This window comes from Talaromyces amestolkiae, assembly GCF_001896365.1.
Source record: "Talaromyces amestolkiae strain CIB chromosome Unknown scaffold17.1, whole genome shotgun sequence".
Lineage (NCBI taxonomy): Eukaryota > Fungi > Ascomycota > Eurotiomycetes > Eurotiales > Trichocomaceae > Talaromyces > Talaromyces amestolkiae.
The window spans coordinates 30,668-51,343 of NW_024468053.1; the positions used below are offsets into that span (position 1 = coordinate 30,668).

Below are 20,676 nucleotides of genomic sequence, written 5' to 3' on the forward strand. Positions count from 1 at the left end.
GAAGTGTGTCAAATTCTGAAGGAAAGAAAAAGAACATCATTCTTTGTCGATAGATAACAAGACGGTCTATTTGACAAACTCCAACTTTTCTCTCTAATAATCCTACATGCAAAGGGTCCTTCCGACCGCTTGACAACTGACAAAAACAACAATCCACAATCTCAGCACTATCTGTACCTACATACTTGACCCTGTTTCATCCTTTCGCTACCAACTACCAATATCTCGACATCTGAATCGACACGAACACCATGGCGTCGTCTGTGCATTTCAAATTCAAGTCACAAAAGGAACCTTCAAGGGTGACCTTTGACGGTACAGGAATATCGGTCTTTGAACTCAAACGTGAAATAATCAGTCAGAATAGGTTGGGTGACGGCACTGATTTCGAATTGTCGATCTACAATGAAGACACCGGGGAAGGTATGTTTGGTATCGCGAAAAGCTTCGCTCTCGCCCTTTTAGACTCAAGCACTCAGTGACTAACGATTGTTGTAGAGTATGATGATGACACCGCTATAATCCCCCGATCGACCTCTGTCATAGCACGTCGACTACCGGCAGCACGGCCTGGCAAGGGAGGCGCCGCACGTTATGTATCCGGTAAAATGCCTGTGACCGCTCGCGGTTCCACGCGCCCAGATCTACCGTCCGCAGGCAGAGCTACATCAGGCACTGGCCCTGCGGGTCAAAGTTCAATACCGGGGTTAGATAGCGCGCAAACCGAAGATGAGAAAATTGACGCGTTGTTCAATCTTCAGGCCAACCAGTGGAGAGAACAACAACAAGAAATGGCAAAGTAGGTTTATCTTTCCCTATCTAAGAAGCAATCTGAAACTAACACGACTCACAGTGCAACCCCAGTCGCTTTCGGAAGGGGCCGCGGCAAGCCTCTGAATGTCCCAGATCACCCGCCACCCCCGGGATACCTTTGCTACCGGTGCAGAGAGAAAGGACATTGGATCCAGGCATGCCCGACGAATAATGATCCGAACTTTGACGGCAAATATCGAGTCAAGAGGTCCACTGGCATCCCGCGATCACTACAAACAAAGGTAGACAAGACGACGGCTATGGCAATGGATGGATCTACCGAAGATTTGAAGAATTCGGGTGTTATGGTCAATGCCGATGGCGATTTTGTTATTGCCCAGCCAGATAAGGCTGCATGGGAGTTGTATCAGGAAAAGGCAAAGGCATCTGCTGCTGCCGCCGCGGAAGCTGCTGCTGCTGAGGGGAGCAAGGAACTTCAGGCTAGAGGAATAGAATGTCCAATTGACAAGCGCATGTTTTTGGAACCTACCAAGACACCTTGCTGCAATCGAACATATTGCAATGACTGTATTACTAATGCTCTCATTGAAAGTGATTTTATTTGTCCTGGTTGTTCCACTGAAGGTGTATTATTGGACAATCTAACAGTTGACGATGAAGCAGTCGCCAAGATCAAAGCATTCGAAGCTGAAAAGGCCGAAGGAAAAAAGGAGAAGGAAAAACAAGAAGGCACTAAGGAAGCTCTTAATGAACAACAAGAAGAGCCAAAATCTAGAAGTACCTCTGTGAAGCCTGTCGACACAGCTGCCGCTGTGTCTTCGCCTGGCGTACAGAGCATCACAAGCACGAGCCAGAGCAAGAAAAGATTGGCAGAAGATGAGCCCGAAATCGAGGCTACTGCAAGACCTAACTCATCGGCATCTTTCAAAAAGCAGAAAGCCGACGACAGTAAGGAATCAAATGACGAACAAGGAGACGCGCAAACACAAAACACCACATCCGAGAGTAATGACAGCAACAACACGCCTAACAATACGATGCCATTCCCGATGACTCCCCAGATGCCTTTCCCGAATACTGCATTTCCACAAATTCCAGGTATGCCACCGATGCCTTTCGACAACAACTTCATGGCAGGCATGAACCCAATGATGAACCCAATGATGATGCCTATGGGTAATGTCTTCCAGAATCAAGGTTTAAATGGATGGAACCAGATGAATCAAATGGGTGGAAATAACTTCCCTTTCCCAGGTAACGGAATGTTTGGGGACAATTCAATGATGCAAGGAAATAACTACGGACAATTCAACAATAATTTCAACCCGATGCAGATGGGCCAGGGAGGTCAATACATGTCACAACAACAGTCCGGGTTCCAGCAGGGCGCTGGAATGAACAATTTTTCCAATCAACAACGGAATAGTTACAACTACAACAAGGCCGCTGGTAGTAGAGACGACGATAGTCCATACTTCCGCCAGCCTGTGAATCCCCAGCGTCATCAGGCCAGACAGCGCCGCATACGTCCGAGTGATTACCGTGAGCTTTGATGGAAATTCATGTACAATTATTACTACTGACTTTTTTCTTCTCTTCTCTCTTTTTGCATTTCTACTTCGTCAATGCATCTCTCGTGGTATGAGCCGACTACTTTTGACAGGAGGCTGATTACTTGGGCGAGTGTGGGTATCATGAGGCTGCGCATTGACTCAGGGTTCGTTGTACATAGTTTGTCTGCAGACATAGCGAAGCATTGCATACATAGTTGCGAGAATAGAACAGATTCCAGAATTGTGACATCTCTACAGTAGAATGCGTAAAGATGCGGTGTGAGACTTTCCAGTTCATGCTCGACGGGTATGTTAAGTCGAGAAAGGGAGAGGAGAGCGTGTGATTTGGTTCGGACCAAAATATCTTGGATACTTCTTTGGATGCTTTGCATGATGGACTCATAGTCCAACAACTAAACATCGTTTCTTGTTAGTAGCACCGTCGTAGTAGGGAATTAGGAGTTGTGGTCTTTGACTCTGGGATGGTAGAAAGAGCCAGAACAAGCCTAGCGTACTCGGCAACTCAGGACACGTGAGCCAGTGGCAGGCTTACCGCCTCCAATGCAGTCGACAACCTCTGCCTCCTCATCCTGCTCATCCTCCTACAATCATCATATACTACGTACTTACCCAGTGCCACTGTCCCTCGTCGCAAGCCATCGACTATCGCTCTTCTACTCTATTACCAGTATACACACCACCCCTTTTTCAAAATACTCCCGCAGCATTTCATTCACAATGGAGGGTGAACTCATGAGCGACAGTAGTAATTACTCTAATCAACGCCAGCTTTCCTTTGGTAGCCATGGTCAAGTCAGTATCCTGGCCAGCTGCTACATGGCCACAACTGTCTCGGAAACCGTAAAAGGTTTCCACTACTGCACTCCCAACGGGGCAGGTATGTCCACCAGCCGACTCCCTTGTACTTGTCGATAACCCTCTCGAACTAACATATCATAACTTTTAGGAGCACAGTGGTATGCCTGAGGTCCCTTCGGGGCCTGATTCACGCATGACAAGTCCTCCCCACAACATCTCGACCAGCATYCCCGCCGCAAAAGAGGATATGTGGTCGAGACACAAAGCACCACGAAATAATATCGACAGTATTATTCGCGGGGAGGCAGCGCAAACCATCACGGAAGAGTGTGAGAGACTTTTCTGCGACACGTTGTCCGCCATGTTCCTTGGTGAGAGGAACCGCAGACACCGAACGTCGCTAGTGATGGGTGCGTTACAGCAAAATGTCCGGCCGGAAAATCGGAAACCATTGCGCCAACGGGACATCGAAGCTTATCTCGAATTGTGGGATTATGCGAACGATGCCATCTACCGGGGGTTCGTAGTTGATGGCTGTGGTCAAAGAACCTTGTTCGTCTTCCTTGACAGCCAGGCGACCAGCCATGGCATCAAGACTGCGTAAGTTTTTCAAAACCTACTTGTTGATCAATTAGCTAACATATTTTGTGTATCAGCCTACTTTCTCTTTTTGAGCTAGCTGAAGTAGAAGCCTTTGAATGCAGCCAGATCATCGCTTGTGTACCACGCTCGGACGACCCGTTGGGCAGTGGTATCGTACGAAACCTGGGATGGTGTGGGTTTTCTTTGACGAGTCTCGACTCTTGGATGCCGCCGGGTAGCGGCGGAATAGCACTAAGTGACAGATGGCTTTTCCTAGCTGCTCAGGTGTAAGAACGAGACAGCTAGCCCATAAGTCCTACAAGTGGTTAACCATGATTTCTCCTTATATCTTTGCACCGGTGGCTCTACTAATTTGCGAGCTTTGTCTAAAAGCTCAAAGGTCTTTCCAATTCGTGTGTGATGCGCATATAAGACAGCATGTATCCCTTTACTTCCATGAATTGAGTTCTCTATCACCGTTCTTGTTTCTATCTTTCTAGGATATTCTCTTTGCTTACTTTCAAACCTAAGGCGTTTCTCGATTATTTATTGTGTGTGGAAATAATCCAGCTACATTTTAAATGGATCACTTGATACTTTGTGCATGTGACGATCTGCACTGATTAGATAAGGCGTCCAGCACGTAGTGACGTCGGCAAAAGCATTTGGGCATAACTCCTTCTTCCCCTCATTCCTTGTTCCTACATCTTTCCTTCTCGTTCTGTCTGCTGTATCAACTTGATGTATAAGTAGGTTTTCGGCTGCTAGAATGACGCACAAATAGCTAGCTGAAGTTGTAGCATGCTGTTCTTGCTATACAGTTTCATCCAGTCATTTGGCCTATCGACTCAAGTCACCGCTTAGTGGTACTGCATCATATCTAGAGAAAACAGCAGGGATTTATTACAAAACAAATTCTGGTCATAGCTGATCCAGATGCCTCTTATCTCCATCCCAGCATTCCCAACCTTCCTCATCCCATCTCCATCATTCCCCAGACGACAGAACAAAGTACTCGCTAGCCATGGTGTCGCGAAGGATTCAATAGAAAATGGGAACCGTCCGCACTCTTCGGAGAATAATCTTCAATCGTCACACTTGTCCTACATTCGATGCGCGCGCTGCGGAGCCCATGTCTGCCACACATCTCAAATAGTCAGCAAGGGCTTCACAGGCCGGCATGGTCGTGCCTATCTCGTCTCACCTACAGACTCTTCCTCCATGAATGGATACCAGCAGACGAACAACACTGCTACCTTGCTAAATACAATCACTCAAAGGGCTGTTCCTCGCCAACTAGTTACCGGCGCTCATACAGTCGCCGACTTCAACTGTATCATCTGCGGGAGCGTGCTAGGATGGAAGTACATTGCGGCAGAGGAAGAAGCTCAGCGGTACAAAGTCGGTAAATATATCATTGAGACAAAGCGGATCACGACGTCTTCGTGCTGGGACTTTCGGGATGATTTCCCGTCGCCTACGTCGCCGGATGGTGTAGCTTCGTCTTTGCCTTCTGCTGCCAGTGATGGTTACTCTTCGGAAGTCGAATTTGATAGTCAGGATGAAGACGAGTGCGAGGATCTCTTTGCTGGTGTCTGGACTCCGGGGCTTGCGAGACGAAGAAGGGCTCGGAAATTGACTCGGAAGTCTTGATATCAATACTGCAATCGTCGGGCACGATTAAAGCTGTGCTCTATACGCACTTCACGAATACGATACGATACGATGTGCTGCTTGCTTCATTCGATACCCAGCAATAATAATAGCTAATCAATGTTGCTTTTTTGGGCTTGGACACATGCATGTGGTCGTTCTTGGCTTTACATCTTTTCTCATTATACTTTATTCTCAAACGCAACGACTTTGTTATAAGCTTCTCGAGCTTGTTGTAATAAATCGTAAGATCCAATAGACCGCACATATCTAGAGCCTCAATCTCTATCGTACAACAAAGGTATCATAATTCCACACATAGCAAGCAACCAATCAGTCTGCATCCTCAGTCTTCGCTCTTTTTGTCCCTTCTGGCTCCTCTGCAGTGTCAAGTTGCCTCTTTGCGCCTGATGAGCTTGGCTGTACCTTCTTTCTGACCAGTGAGGAAAGATCATTTGCTTGTCTGCTGACTTGATCGAGTGTGGCGGCTTTTTCGGCTGCAGACTTTCCGATGAGTTGTCCGAGGACGCCGTTCAAGGCTTCGATAGCATTGGTGTCTTCACTGGGGGCGTTGACGGATTCAGGTGGACGTCGGAGATCAATCAACTATAAAAAAAATTATTAGTTTGAAGTGTCTGGGGGACATGGAAAAGGTAGGCTTACCCGTTGTTCCATATCAGCAACGATCTCTTTGACATTTGCAATCCGCCTTTTGGCTGCGTTGATTTTGTCTTCTCCTTCAATCTCTCCTGTCTCAAGTTTATTCTCTTCCTGCGCGAGTCTCAACTTGCAACTGTCAATAGCGCTCTGCATGTGTTTTGCGCTCTCTTCTCGCATTGCCGGGTCCACCACTGCAGGCTTTCCCTCCCCATCTTCATCAGGTTGGCTAACCGATGCGAATTCCAAGGCAAGAGAGAGCTTGTAATGACATTCCGAGACTGATGGATCTTCAAATGTATATAGCGTTTCTTTGAGCTCGAGAGCAGCTCTAAGATCTGAGACGGCGTTGACGAAGCTTTCTCCTTCCAAAGAGATCTCTGCTTGTAAATCGTAAATATCTGCAAGTCGTTCTTGAATCTTTCTGACTTTAGGAGGAATGTCCGCTGATTTGCCTTTGCCATTTGATTTTTGTTCCGCGTCTTCCAATTTCTTCAATAGAAGGACTCGTGCGAGATCAAGTACCTCAAAGGCGTTCTCGAAGTCGTCGTCCTCTTCCTCCTCCTCTGCTTGTACACCATCGCCCTCTTCCTCAGAGTCTGAATCCGCAAAGTTCTCGTCGCCTGTGAACTGGAAAAGTTGGTTTGCTGACTCTGTAGGCTTTTTTGAGTCAAGAGACCCTTCTGCTGTAGAACTCGAGATTGCAGCTTGAATAAGACCGGCCGAGGAGGGCTCCTTTGCCTTTTTGGTAGGTTCAGTCTCTTGTGGTGTCTCTCCTCCAGCGATCTTTGATCCTAGAACGTCGCTTTTGCTTACACCAACGTTGTAGAGGGACTTTCCGTAGGCGTAGAGTAGGTCGGCATTCTCGACGGACATTTCCCCATTGATCTCGGCTTGAATTTCGGTAGCTTGTGAGTACAGCTCAGCAGCGGCGTTGTAGTCCTTTACAGCATCTTTTGCAGCTGCGCGAGTGACGAGATCGTCGAGGCGAGTCTGAAGCTCTTCGGTCTCTGGTCCGGTGGCTGCCATGGTCAGTTGAAGCTAATGAGCACGCGATATGATAAGATAGCGGTGCTAAAAGCTGATATTCTTGCAGTTTGAATCAAGGCGACGTCTGAGACTGGCAACGAAGATGTGAAGAGTGTATTTAGCAATATAGGTACATGATGGGGACAATTAAAACAGGAAGAAGTATGGAGGTGAACCTCTGGAATAGGTTTAGCGCAAGGTGCTTAATTGATATCTGCCCCGCTTGCCTGGAACGCGTCTTCAGAACGCGTCTCTCCGTGTCGGAAGGCTAGCTCCAACTTTACTCTAGCTTCATCAACAAATACAGACGAGCTATTGGTTTTTGATCAGAATGCTAGGGTTGACACTGTGATATCGTTTCTTTCTTTCACGCATCCTTGCAATTCGCATGAGAACGAGCTCACTCTGCTGGTGGACGCCTCCGCAATCTTTCTGGTGATGATATAAGACAAAATGGATAGAACACAGACTCCCAAGATGCCACTGCCAATACGGAGTGCCGATATAATACCGTCATCTTCGCCAGCCTTTGGTACCCCAGCCCGACCAGTCCGCACTGGCAACAGACCAAATTTACAGGGAAAATCATCCGTTCTACCTGTCCTCATCCCGCCTGCGCTGCTTCGACCTTTAGCTTTCCGAACCTTTACGAGAAAACATGACTTGACGATCTCTTCAAACACACTTCAGACTCTGGCCACTTTCGTTGGCAAGAATTGCGGATCGAGGTGGCGTGACGATGGACTTGCGGAACGGTTACTGGACGAGGTAGCCAAACTATGGCGGAAGAACGGCGGAGGAGTTATTGTGGAAGAGGGCAACGGTGCCTCCATCAAAGCTATTCTTCAAATACTAGAAGGCAACATGTCCAATGGCAAAGTAGTGCCCGGAAAGTTAGCAGATCAAGAAGATCAACGTGGTAGCCATGCTGGGATTGTGGGCCCCGATGAAACAGCAAACAGTCATGCCGGAGAAGAAGACGACGAAAACATATCTACGGATCCGAGACGCTACATGAAGATTGTCGATGCTTATGATCAGCCTCGATTAACATATAACCCTGACAAGAAACATTTCGAGACATCAGTAAACAAACCATCCTTCTTTCCGGACCCTTCTCATCAAATTATGTTTTATCGGGACAGATTCAACCTCATATACCAGAGACTGCTGCGCAACGAGTCGTTTCAAACGTCATCGCTCTTGAATAGCAATCGGCAAACCTACAAAATCACGCCAATTGCAAATTTGTTGGGAAGGGGTGGGTCACAACATATGTGTTTGGGGCTTTTGTCTGTCTCTCCGGCCGGGGAGATGTCACTCACCGACCTAACAGGAACTATCATGCTGGATTTATCAGAAACCGTGCCTATCCCACAGGGGAATGGTGCATGGTTCTGTCCCGGAATGATGGTTCTGGTTGAAGGCATATACGAAGAAGAAGAGGTAGTCAAGGGCTCTGTATTAGGTGGTAACAGTGGCATTGGAGGTGCAATAGGAGGAAAGCTTTTGGGTATCACTATTGCCGGACCGCCCTGTGAGAAGCGCGAGGTGACACTTGGTATGAACAGTATCGACTCAAAAGGAGACATCGGGACCAGTGGTGGATTTGGCTGGGTCGATTTCCTCGGTGTAGGAAGTGAACGTGCTCAGGGAGCTCGAATGAGAAAACTTGAGCATAAAAGTCTACGTCAAGTCAACGAAGCCGACGGCCAAAGGAACGGGCGACGCAGTATTGTTATCCTGGGTGAAGTTCATTTGGACAATACTAAGACGCTTGAAGCTCTTAGGACAGTCTTTGGAATATACAGCGAACTGCCATTTGAAGAACTGCCGCTCGCATTTTTGATGATTGGCAACTTCATTGGAAAGGTTGGATTTGGACAGAGCAATGGCGGAAATAGTATCGAGTACAAGGAATGTTTCGACAGCCTGGCCTCGGTTCTGTCCGACTTTCCAGCGCTTTTGAGCCATACGACTTTTATATTCGTTCCAGGCGATAACGATCCCTGGGCATCTACATTCACGGCCGGAGCTTCAAGCGCGATTCCCCGAAAAGCAGTTCCTGAGCTATTCACATCGAGAGTGAAACGTGCATTCGCTTCAGCGAACAATATTTCAGAAGGCTCAGCGTCAAAAACCACTCCAGGAGAGGCTATGTGGACATCCAACCCTTCACGCATATCCCTCTTTGGTCCAGTCCACGAGATCGTCGTTTATCGGGACGATATCTCTGGACGGCTAAGACGTGGCAGCATACATTTCACCAATACTGGAGACAATGACTCTCAAGAACCCCAAGTGCAAGACAACGCCAGTGACGAAAATGATAATGACATGATAATCGACAACGATGATAACGACAACATCAACAACACAAAGGCTCAAAAGAACAACTCCACCACCACCATAAGACCATCCCCCTCCTATCTCGCCGCTCAAAAACTCTCCAAGACAATCCTCGACCAGGGCACTCTCTCCCCATTCCCTATGAGCACAAAGCCCGTCCTCTGGGACTACGCAAGTTCCATACAGCTCTACCCATTACCCACAGCACTCGTTCTCGCCGATAGCGAAGTAGCTGCCTTTTCCGTCTCGTACGAAGGATGCAACGTTCTCAATCCCGGTAGATTCGTGCCGGAAGATCATAAACGGGAGCCAGTGACGTGGCTTGAGTATGATGTTTTGAGGAAGCGAGGGAGAGTCAAGCAGCAGAGGATGTGATGGTATTATTTCGTTCTTTGGATTCGTTAAATATGCATTTGTACATGGTTACGGATCGGAATGTCTTGTGCAAATAGAGCTTGTTTTGTCAAAATCATTTAAGCGTGTTAGTCAAGCATAATTTGGAAATCTATTTACCTCTATAACCTTGGACATTCCGTCTTCTATCTAAAAATTGCCATTTTATCCCATTACACGTTGAACGGATTCATAGTAGTCAAGGGAAGGTATCCAACTTTGCATGCGGATGAAAAGCGTAGGCCAAAATTTTGTATAAGAAGATGGAAAACTATAGACGGACAGGATAGAACGGAGGCAATTAATACAAGAAACTATGTGAAATCCCCTCTCAAAAAAGACACACTATGTATGTTGGTGAACAGGTAGATGAAATGTCAGAACGCTTGCTAAACAAAATGCAAGAGTTGGTCTTTAAAAAGTATCCTTGAATGCATATAACTAGAATGCAACTCCAAAATCACGAGGCTTTTGTGTTTGCAATTCCTCCGGACTGGGGCTGCGATCGCGGCTGAGAGTTCGGAGGTGTGTGGATTGTTCCTTGTAGTGCCCACGATAGTATGAGTCATTACTGATCAGGCCATCCGTACTCCTGTCGCGGACATGAGTGGAACCTTTGGTGGGCATGTCTCGATATGTTTCGTAGGGACCGGTCATGTTGTACTTGCTCTCTTCATACATGTCTGCTCGGGATCGACCGTCGAAGAGGAGAGAATTTCGCGCATCCAAAGCTGTCAAGTTGTCCATATCTTCCGCGTCTCCTATTGAAATCAAAGTTAGTTGAATATCGTTCAAAATAAATGGAAGGAGTAGATACCTTTACGTTCACGTAAGCGGATGTGAGGGTTCTTTCTGATGCAAGCGATCAGAGCGTTGACGCCAATAAGTATTGCCAGTACAACGGTGAGAGTGGACTGCACAGCGATGAGAACGACGCCAGTAATGGTCTTGGTTGTTTGTGCAATGCCGAGTTCCTCGACAAAGACCAAAATGCATGCCACTGAAAGTACACGGACTACTTGTATGGTGATGTTGATCCATTGACTAGACTTGGCCACGTATGGTCGGCTCCACACCAAAAGGATTAACATGAGAGCTTCGACAATCAGCTGTCCCCCGGTCTGGAACAGACCGTGACCGTCACCACCAGCAATGATGCAGCCCTTGATGAATGAATAAAGAATAGCAGGAATGAAGATCCACCAGTAGGATCGCTTGTAGCTGTCATAGAACAGACTGTAACGTCTCCAGATTTCCCTATCTTCGTACATGACCGAGTTGTCACCCTGAGTTTTTTTGTATCGACGAGCAAGGAGCCAGATGCGAACAGAAAACGCAGCAAGTAGMCCCGTGAACGCAGCCAGAGTCAGACCTGCCAGTAGCTTGGCGGCCCAGGAATCACCGCGGGTGAATTGATAGACGCAGTAAAGTACCCAGATACCGTAGACGATAAGAACTAAGTTGGTAATCGTCCGGCCTAAGAGTCCCCAATAATGCTTTCGGAAATCAACCAGACTCTGTGGGAAGGAGCCATACAATGCCCAGGTCTCCAGAACAACTTTCACGAGCAAAATACCAACAGCAATAGCAGCAATCACAATGGCAAAGAACAACAGCACAGTCATGAACATGTTGGATGACGGAATGTACAGTTGTTCGCACCAAGCCTGTACACCTTTGAGTTCCGCAACGATGCCACTAGAGGTTGATGAATTAGTCGTAGCGTTGTCCGAAGTCGAGACATCGCGGACGAATAGTACCGAACGCTCTAGGAGATCGGAAAGAGCTCGTTTGGTGAGGCTCGTGTTTGTTGAGCCATCGTCGAACGTCAGAGTAGCGTTTCTGAGGTATTGGTAATTGTTTTCGGTGATGTTACCGCCCGTCACGTTTCGAAAATTGTCGATGGAATTCTGCATGTCGCTCCAAGGAATAAGGCCTCCAGCAAACGCAAAGTTGGAGGTAAAAGTACGATAAACGGTGGGATATTGCACACTGAGCGCACCGCTTGTGGCGAGGGTTTGGAACCAGCCAATAACCTCGCCGAAGCTGGGGCTCGATGTAGCTGCTCCAGGATGACCAGCGGTTCCCAATGCAGTAAGCCCACTCAGAGCTAGAGATGCCGCAACAATACCGGCTGCGACGTAGGATACAGCGGGGATCTGAAGAGTCTTGCCGTTGGTGACTTCAGACTCGATACAGGCAACCTCGTCACCAGTATCAGCGGACTTGAGCTCCAACTTTGCCTGTCCTTCCAAATCCGGCACGTTGAAAGCTATCGAGGGGATCATGTCGGCATATTGGCTGGGAATCGTCATGTTACCGCTGGCTGAGAAGGCTCGGGCTGGCACTGGGCAGAGTTCTGGAACTGCAGAACTTGCATCACACGGGTTGAAATCCTTTTCATATACTTGCTTTCCGTAGGCAGACACAACCAGCGAGACTGTCACATTCTGGACTTTGTCGCTAGTGCCGGAGACATCGAAGACAACGTTATTGCTGCTCTGATCATATTCGACGTCGAAGTTGTTTACTGTGATTGTTGCGTTTGTCGAGCACAGGGAATATCCGTTTGTTTTGAGGACATTGCCAGCCAGGACTTGTGCCGGTCCCAGCAAGACAATGGCTGCAGCGGTGAACCAGCCAGGCTGCATGATGGATAGTGATGTTGATGATAGAAGGAATCGAATGGACAGGATCAACCTGTCGACACGCTCTTTGCGTGTGGATTAAGATGAAACGTAGTGATCAAAGAGAGAGATCGACGAATCCGAAGGGAACACAATTGAAAAGTCAGAGAGCTCGACCGAGTCACCCAATCGACATGGTCAAAAGGAGAGGGCCTATTCCAGGAATGAAGCGGGCGAGGCACTATACAGAACGCAAAAAAGAGAGATGATTGATGTAACGAATGAGCAGTGAATAGTCTGGATAGTGATAGTGATAGTGATAGTGATAGTGATAGTGATATGGATAGAAGGGATATGAAAGTGAATGCGAACGAGTGATGGTATACTATGTAATTAAGCGAGGAGAGAAGAGAGGAGAGGAGAGGAGAGGAGAGAGAGAGAGATGGGTGGGAGCAGTGGACGTGCCTACCCCGTAGTTATTTTCGTTACAGAGAGAGAGCTGTGGCTGTGTGGCGCTCCCCTCTGCATACCGTAGTACGTCTCAGGCGGGACGCGGAAGGGACCGTAGCGCCATTATATAGTATGCCCGTTATGCCCTTCTCATTGGCGCGCTGTCCTAGCGGCAGTTCTGGGCTCTCTGATCGCCGGCGCCAACTTGTCTCAGATTACTAGCGTTACGCTCTATTGATTGGTCGTGTGTGTTGTTTGCCATGTCACTGCTTACACCATCCGGCCAGTAAGCGGCATCAGCAGTCAGCATGGGAAAAGACACGATCTATATCATATATCATATATCAAACATATAGTATATGCTATTTGCGATATATGAACTAATAATACCGAGCATGCAACAGTTGACTGAAGAATCAATCAACCTGCGACTCGGCCAAGACCAATATTCACTAACTTAGTCAACTCAGTTAGCTTCAGTTAGTTAACTTATTTAAGTACGCAGCAGTTATTAATTAATCAATTTGAATTAGGCGCTATGCCTTATCAGTAGCTAGCACCGTCTCACAATTTTCGGTACGCCGCGCAATGGCGCCCCACGCAGCCCCCCAGTGGCTCCAGAGGCGCGCGCGAGTAACCCTACTGCGGTTAGCTTTACTTACGCGCCCCGTCCCCCGTCCTCTTCTAGACTTCTACTACATAGTAGTATACTCCTGAGTCCTGAAAGACGCCGTGTTGATCAGATCTGGATCGATATGCAAACGATCATCTTGCATATGCGGCTCTACGTCTCGGCTGAGTTAATTTCTGTACAGGTCTGACCAGATACGTACACAGACGTTGCTTTACCGAAGACTGACGGTGCGATGAAGTGCGTACGCTAAGTACCGACTCAGAGGTAGCTCGGCACAGGAGAAAGAAGCTCGGCCTTAAAGGGGTGCATCAAGTCATGTGTATTGATTGTTCTTTGTGCTTCGAACGTCTAGTAGCCAACGGACGTATTTTGAAATCCATAACCCAAGCTTCTCTGATGTAAGAATCAAGCGATTGCCGATGCCTTTCTCCTAAAGCAACAAGTTTTCCAAGGTATTAGTCGGTAGTTTCCCGCCAAAATCAATGGACACTGCATCTCAAAGTCATGCTCTGTCCGTGGGATTCGGTCACGGCATTGTGGGTGATCAAGTCACAAAATCCGAACCTCGCAAAACTTCCAAGACATAGTACAGATTCGCCATGCTATCTGTGCATTTGATACACTTCAAGTAGCTACTTGCCATGCCGTAACGGCCATCAATCATTTCTTGCCACTCTTCTCTTGCATTTCCCGCATAGCAGCACGAGCACTCCGGCTCCCGCCTAGCTTCGGCCCGCGAGGTGGCTCAGGTTTAGCAACCCTACTATTTGTGGTAGTCGTGGTAACACGATTTCGCTGCGTCCGGCGCCTGGTCTGGATAGCTTCCATGAAATCACGTCGAAATTGTTCTGCAATGCGATCATCCGCAGCCATATCATCGTACGTTGCAGATTGCTCTGGCTCGTCGTAAACGTCCACTGATATAGATCACCATTACTATACATTCCTGGATAAAAGGTCAAACGTCCGTTGAGAACTCACGTTTACTCTCCCGTAAAACTTCTTCCACGAGCCTATCTCGCTCAATATCTTCGCTGTTTCGCCTTCGATTTCTCCAAGCCTTGCTGTTGCTGCCAACCTCTTCAACTGCACCCGGATATTCACCGGCCATACGCCGCGTTGCTGCTTCAGTGCGGGCAATATTCTGTAATTTCGTCTCCTGACCCAGATCAATCTCGTGGAGCTTTCCTAGTGTAGCCGGTTCCCGTTTCGAAAATGCATTGCTAAACGAATCATTCGCATCTGCCTGATTGAGCCGCCCGGCAGCTGAATTTTCTTTGTTTACTTGTGTACGATTCTGTCGTCTAGCCAGTTCTGATTCTATATATTCCATCCTTATATTGTTAGTCCCGATGGTGCACAACTTTGCTTGTTGTAAAGAATGCGGCAGGACGTACATATGTTTATCAACATCGACCTTTTGCCCTGTATGGGCTGTAAAGCGATCCAGCCTAGCCTTGAGAATATCTGCTTCTATATCCTCTGTCGACAATGCGAGGGCATTATTCTTATCAGCTGGTTGCGAGCTGCTGGTCGAAAATTCGATGCCGCCTCTTCGCATGCGCTGGAACTTTCGCGGTCGCATGATGTTCGACACCTCGCCGTTGTTGCTAGCATCTGGCAGTTTCGGGCCATCGCCCTGTCTCTCTGATGATGCTGTATTGTGTTCTGTTACTGCGTTGTCTGGCGTGGGTACGTCATCGCGCTCGTCGACTCTTTTGCGAAGATACTTCTGCCGCTTGACTGGGCGGAAAGAGACGACCGGCGTCTCAGATATTTCAGAGTCCATGCCGTTTATAACACGCAGTTCGTGTTGGTATTTTGAACAAGTAAGATATGTCGAATCCGTTTGTAGGTGGTGTTGGGAGAACAAAGTGAAGGTCGGACGCGATGCGCCGCCACCAATGGTTGGTCGACGCGGGCGGCCCATACTTTTGGAGCAGGAAGCTTCCGCACTTCCTCATGCGAACAACCCACGACAATTTCGCTCGCGAGTTGACTTCGAACCAGGACGACAACGGTTTACAAAACCCAGATATACCTTGAATACTGTCATGCGACTGCTTTGATAGCCTCAACAAAGTGACACCGCAATTATCGTGTAGCTGCCGGAGCTCGCAGTCTTCCTCTGAACATGAACCCTTCCATTCCACCCTCAACCGCAGAATATGGCGGAGGKGAGTTCTTGCTCAATTACCTCATAAAGCACATCGAATTCCCTTTTCCGAATATAATACATTCTACGAGAGAAGAAAGTACTAACGTTAATATTTAGATGAGGTCTCCGCTATCGTCTTGGATCCAGGTTACTCGACGACGCGCGCTGGCTTTGCCGGCGAAGACACGCCCAAATCAGTTGTTCCCACCTACTACGGAAAATACCCTGAAGAATCTGACAAGTACATCTTTGGAGACGACATCTTCGTGACCCCCCGCCCCGGCGTTTCGATACACAACCCGTTCGGCAGGGATGGCATAGTAGAGGATTGGGACATGGCCCAGAGACTCTGGGAGTACTCATTCAAGTCGCGATTGACAGGCGCCAAGCCAGGGAATCCAATTTACAATGGCTTGAATGAGGTTCCCGCTGAGGGCGAAGTACCCTCTGACGAGATGGATGTTGAAACCGAAGAGAAGCCTCTCGCAGATAGCCCTCTATTGATGACGGAGTGTGGTTGGAATCCTACAAAGGCACGAGAGAAGACAATTGAAATTGCCATGGAGAATTGGGGAACTCCCGCGTACTATCTTGCAAAGAATGGCGTACTCGCAGCGTGAGTGAAGCGGCAATGTTTATTTTGTTGGTTGATATCATTCTAATTGATTACTAGTTTCGCGGCTGGTAAAGCTTCCGCCCTCGTCGTCGATATCGGCGCTTCAAACATCTCCATAACTCCCGTCCACGACGGGATGGTTCTCAAACGCGGCGTTCAACATTCACCCCTTGGAGGAGACTATGTTTCATCCCAAATCCGGGCACTGTTCAAGTCCAACTCTCCACAGCCGATTACTATCACCCCTCATTACCTAATCTCATCCAAGACTGCAGTTGAAGCTGGACAACCTGCTCAGGCTATCTACAAAACGTTCCCAGCGGACAAGGCTCCCGACGCCTCGTATAGGAAGCTCTTGGAAGAACGAACCCTGACCGAGTTCAAAGAATGCGTCGTGCAAGTGTGGCCGGGACCAAACAAACTGTCATCCACCGGACCAAACGGTATCTCAAACGAAGACATCGCAAAGGGCAGCCCCGGCCGGCCGTTCGAGTTCCCTGATGGATACAACCAATCCTTTGGTGCGGAGCGGTATCGCGTCACCGAATCCCTCTTCGATGCAAAGGCATACATCCAAGACCCCGAATCTGAATTTCCAGCACCCACCCCAGCACAAACGATTCCAGAGCTCATTAAGACCTCCCTCAACGCCGTGGATGTTGATATTCGACCTCATCTATTACAAAATGTGGTCGTCACCGGCGCATCCAGTTTGCTATATGGTTTTAACGATCGCCTAAACCAAGAACTGATGCAACTCTACCCTAGCCCCAGGGTCCGTATATCCGCTCCTGGAAACACTGCCGAGAGACGATTTGGCTCCTGGATTGGTGGAAGTATCCTGGCTAGTTTGGGTACTTTCCATCAAATGTGGATTTCGAAGAAGGAGTATGAAGAACATGGTCCCAACATTGTTGAGAAGCGATGTAGGTAATGCCTTGATATTCTCATCTTGAGTCTGAAATGCTTTCTGGTCGTTGATCTCGGTCTGTCGTGCAAGAGAATAAAGGGAAAAGTTTCCTCTAGGGATAAATAATGACTGGAGTTTTATCTAAAGTGTATCACTTTGTATTTGCCTTCAATGAGATATAGCTCGAACTTCACATATTGTGTGATATCGTTATTTACATAAGTTCATTAGGCCTGCTAAGAATTCTTGACACGCATATACAATGTAGAAGTAGATAAGACAGTTATCCTCTGCTTCTAGGAGGTCGATCATCAATATCATCCGCAGCCGTGACCTCCCTGAGTGAAGTCATTGAGACAAACTTTCGAACTCGCGGTGTTGTTGGTGTTCGAGGAAAAAGACTGAGACCTCCATGTTGGGGCTTCTCGAGTGTGGTGGTAACGCTGAGGGGAGATGCACTCCGAATATCGCTATTGCCTCTCGCTTTCGTAGCGCTCGATACACTTCTCTCGTGTGTGTTGACAGTAGAAGTATTCTTGGGCATCTCATTTGTGGGGCCTGAATTATCTCTTATACTCCCACGAGCACTGGATTGGCTTGTTCCTGGTCTCATGTTGGCACCCGCTGTAGCCGAAGATAACGCCTTCGGGGATATTGGAGGCGTTTCCAAATTCCTGGCAGACACATCCTTGGGTGCAGCCCATGTCGGGTTGAATGATGGTACAGGTGTAGTCGACCCATGTACATGGTTTGTTTGAGATGACATCGGTCTTGATGGCGTTTCAGATATGCCGGAACCATGTCTAGTTCTGAACAGAGAAGGCGAGTTCAGTGAGCTCTCATCTGCGCCCTTCTTGGAAGAGATAAAGGAGAAGACAGTAGAGGGCTTTGGGCGCAGCCAATTGCGATTCTGGTAAATCACATGATTGTTGTCTGGATTTGAGGGTTTACCAAATTTGGGTTTAGGGAGAGGCGGTACATGTAGGTTCTTCGCTCTAAATCTGCGGTTCTTTGCCGAGTAGGTGGAAGCGACTTCGGCTGCCATGTCATCTTTTTCGCAGGATTTATCTCTCGAACCATCCATGGATTTTGTTACAGCGGGTAAAGCTGTAATTTGATGTTCGAGATCGTTTTCCTCGACTATTAAATTCTTCATGTCCTCCTCGTCCGGTGACTTCAGGTCTTCTTCATCACTTGCTGACTGGTCCTCTAGGAACGACATGTAAAACAAGTGAGGAAACTCCGGCGCAGTGTTCTTTCTAGATGCTAAAGTGTGAACGTCAGATTGGGTTCCTGGTTGATGAGACCAACTCATTTGCTTGTCGTGAGTATCAAAATCGATCCATGATCGCTCCATGGGCTTCAAAGACTCCTTTGGAGTGATTTCTAGTTTGGACTCAGACTTGGTCTTTTTCTTCGTGTGACTTCTGGAGAAAGCCGAAACACTGAAAATCTTGGAGGTCGACTTCTGGAACCGGTCAATCTTGGAGCTAAGCCTAGACAGCGGTCTATTTGATTCCTTTTCTGGTATGCCGAAGCGCTCCACAGCTTTGGAAGAGGACGTCTTTGGCCGTTGTGGTTCCCCTTTTCGTTCCTTTCGAACGACATCCTTGCTCTTGCTCTCTGAGACTACTGGTGCTGTAACAGATCGTCGTGGCGTCATATTGCCAGTGTTCGGACGAGCGTAGTAGCGATCCGTCTTATTGCTCAATTCTTTCTTATACTCCGAAGGCTTCTGCTGGTGGCCACGACGAAACACAGAACCAGGCCTGTTCGACACCGGGCTTTCTTGTTGATATGTTGTCTTGACTAGTGTCGTTGGAGTAAAACCTGCAACGATCGAGACTGTCTGGGCCTTGGCGGTATAAGCGATTGGTTCTGCTGGCGATTGTGGAAGCGGGCTGTGCATAAGTTTTGATAGTCCGTTAGTTGTGTTCTTCACTTTCTTCTGTTGGCCTTCGGCCCGAGACACCGGCCTGGGAATTACCTGTTTCATCATTAGTAAAAGCAAGAAACTCAAGGAAGTAAAGGAAGGCAAGAAATAACACAAGGAGAATCTCACAATGCTATTAGTGCTGACTATATTTACAAGTCGTTGTATCTCAAAAGCGACTTGATGTAGCATGGTAAGACTCTTGGCGAGCTTATAAGCCTTACGCTTTAGACGTTTGAATTCTCGCTTCCAGCCATCGACATTGCCAACCATGGCAGTGTAAACCGCATCAAGGCTACCGGTCTGATCATTCCAATCCTCCCTTAATTCCAGGAGATATATGCCAAGGATTCGAACAGACTGTAAGCCCTTTTCTATATCCTTAGCGTGATCATCCATAGCGAGGGCGCTCCGTTGAATTATATGCTGTATGCGTTCGTGGTCCCTGATGACAGTTTTTCGAAAGGCTTCATCCGCTAGCATATCGCTGAATAATGGAATGTTTCCCAGGGGTAGGCGCAGGTGAGTCAAGCGCTCTTCAATATCGCTGAATGCAATGACTATATCTTCTGTAGTATTCTCAATGAAGCCATCGAGTTCGGCCACGTGTACTTGCAGGATTTTGATCACAGCAGGCTCAGACTTGGCCAAGCCTTGAGCGAGTAAATGAAGACCGAAGGCTATCTGAGATACTAATTTCCAGAGCGGATGGTATCTGGGAGTATGTAAGTACGGATGACGATGCGACTTCATATGTCACGGGAGCTCCTCACTTCTCATTTGGCCGTTGCCTCCATCTTCTCCCACACAATCGCTCGTATACAGAGGCCGTCAATATCTGATTCCGCCGAGCATGTGCATCTATAAAGACTTGCCAATTGCTGTGCGATCCAACTGTGGACTCAGCAATGGACTCCTCGAAAGGTCCTTGAAGCTGAGCAATTGGATGAACCGGTGCATCATTGAGCGACGGATCTTCCGCCTCGACCTCCTCGGCCTCCCGTTGAGCCTTTGCAGTTTGCTCCAGCCATTCTTCTTCACTCTGTATCAACGGCATCCTGCTCGCACCTTATGTTCGGCTCGTCCGTTTTCATCGATCGCGAAGGAGGTATCCGAGGATACCAACCCTTCCCAATGCTCAATCCGAACACAATACCATTGATTGTCGATGTCGAGAAATCGTATATAGTATGCTGTAAATTGCTCAAGACTATGAAAATGCCCCGGCCGGGAATACCGAGCCAGAGATTCAGTAGGCGTTCGTTTTCTCGGAGGACTCGTAAATGAGCGCCAAAGATCGGGTGCCTAGTACGGCTTAGCGTTATGTCTGTCACAGTGTTTTAAAGTTTCAATGCACGTGGCTACTCACCTGTGTGCTATTCATACAGGTTGAATCGCAAGAGTTGATTTACGTGCCCAAAGACTGTAGGCCAAAGTTCCTAGTTGACTCGCGATTTGCGCAGAAACCGAGGAAAGGGGTCGTGTCGAGTCTATAACCAAAGCCCACCTATCGCATCAACCATTATTTAGTCCAAATTA

The 20,676-nt window shown here is 47.9% G+C and overlaps 8 protein-coding genes across 8 annotated transcripts; 4 read left to right on the forward strand and 4 right to left on the reverse strand.

Annotated features, from left to right (window-relative positions):
• Window positions 1-251: 251 nt before the first annotated feature.
• BHQ10_007813 (uncharacterized protein) lies at window positions 252-2,327 on the forward strand (the record flags this gene model as incomplete). The annotated part of the gene is made up of 3 exons (XM_040880550.1): window positions 252-423; window positions 499-799; window positions 854-2,327. The coding sequence occupies 3 exons, from the start codon at window positions 252-254 to the stop codon at window positions 2,325-2,327; spliced, it is 1,947 nt and encodes a 648-aa protein (XP_040736316.1).
• Window positions 2,328-3,065: 738 nt separating this feature from the next.
• Window positions 3,066-5,381, forward strand: BHQ10_007814 (uncharacterized protein; the record flags this gene model as incomplete). Its single annotated transcript, XM_040880551.1, has 5 exons — window positions 3,066-3,225; window positions 3,295-3,304; window positions 3,372-3,746; window positions 3,803-3,921; window positions 4,885-5,381. The coding sequence occupies 5 exons, from the start codon at window positions 3,066-3,068 to the stop codon at window positions 5,379-5,381; spliced, it is 1,161 nt and encodes a 386-aa protein (XP_040736317.1).
• Window positions 5,382-5,714: 333 nt separating this feature from the next.
• Window positions 5,715-7,067, reverse strand: BHQ10_007815 (uncharacterized protein; the record flags this gene model as incomplete). Its single annotated transcript, XM_040880552.1, has 2 exons — window positions 5,715-5,987; window positions 6,045-7,067. The coding sequence occupies 2 exons, from the start codon at window positions 7,065-7,067 to the stop codon at window positions 5,715-5,717; spliced, it is 1,296 nt and encodes a 431-aa protein (XP_040736318.1).
• Window positions 7,068-7,520: 453 nt separating this feature from the next.
• Window positions 7,521-9,791, forward strand: BHQ10_007816 (uncharacterized protein; the record flags this gene model as incomplete). Its single annotated transcript, XM_040880553.1, has 1 exon — window positions 7,521-9,791. One exon carries the CDS (start codon window positions 7,521-7,523, stop codon window positions 9,789-9,791), a length of 2,271 nt encoding a protein of 756 aa, XP_040736319.1.
• A 459-nt stretch (window positions 9,792-10,250) lies between these two features.
• On the reverse strand, window positions 10,251-12,460 carry BHQ10_007817 (uncharacterized protein; the record flags this gene model as incomplete). Its single annotated transcript, XM_040880554.1, has 2 exons — window positions 10,251-10,570; window positions 10,627-12,460. The coding sequence occupies 2 exons, from the start codon at window positions 12,458-12,460 to the stop codon at window positions 10,251-10,253; spliced, it is 2,154 nt and encodes a 717-aa protein (XP_040736320.1).
• Window positions 12,461-14,180: 1,720 nt separating this feature from the next.
• Window positions 14,181-15,309, reverse strand: BHQ10_007818 (uncharacterized protein; the record flags this gene model as incomplete). Its single annotated transcript, XM_040880555.1, has 3 exons — window positions 14,181-14,437; window positions 14,502-14,854; window positions 14,918-15,309. 3 exons carry the CDS (start codon window positions 15,307-15,309, stop codon window positions 14,181-14,183), a joined length of 1,002 nt encoding a protein of 333 aa, XP_040736321.1.
• Window positions 15,310-15,410: 101 nt separating this feature from the next.
• Window positions 15,411-17,228, forward strand: BHQ10_007819 (uncharacterized protein; the record flags this gene model as incomplete). The annotated part of the gene is made up of 3 exons (XM_040880556.1): window positions 15,411-15,540; window positions 15,796-16,294; window positions 16,352-17,228. 3 exons carry the CDS (start codon window positions 15,411-15,413, stop codon window positions 17,226-17,228), a joined length of 1,506 nt encoding a protein of 501 aa, XP_040736322.1.
• Window positions 17,229-17,487: 259 nt separating this feature from the next.
• BHQ10_007820 (uncharacterized protein) lies at window positions 17,488-20,194 on the reverse strand (the record flags this gene model as incomplete). The annotated part of the gene is made up of 3 exons (XM_040880558.1): window positions 17,488-19,191; window positions 19,294-19,829; window positions 19,945-20,194. The coding sequence occupies 3 exons, from the start codon at window positions 20,192-20,194 to the stop codon at window positions 17,488-17,490; spliced, it is 2,490 nt and encodes an 829-aa protein (XP_040736323.1).
• Between the last annotated feature and the right edge of the window lie 482 nt (window positions 20,195-20,676).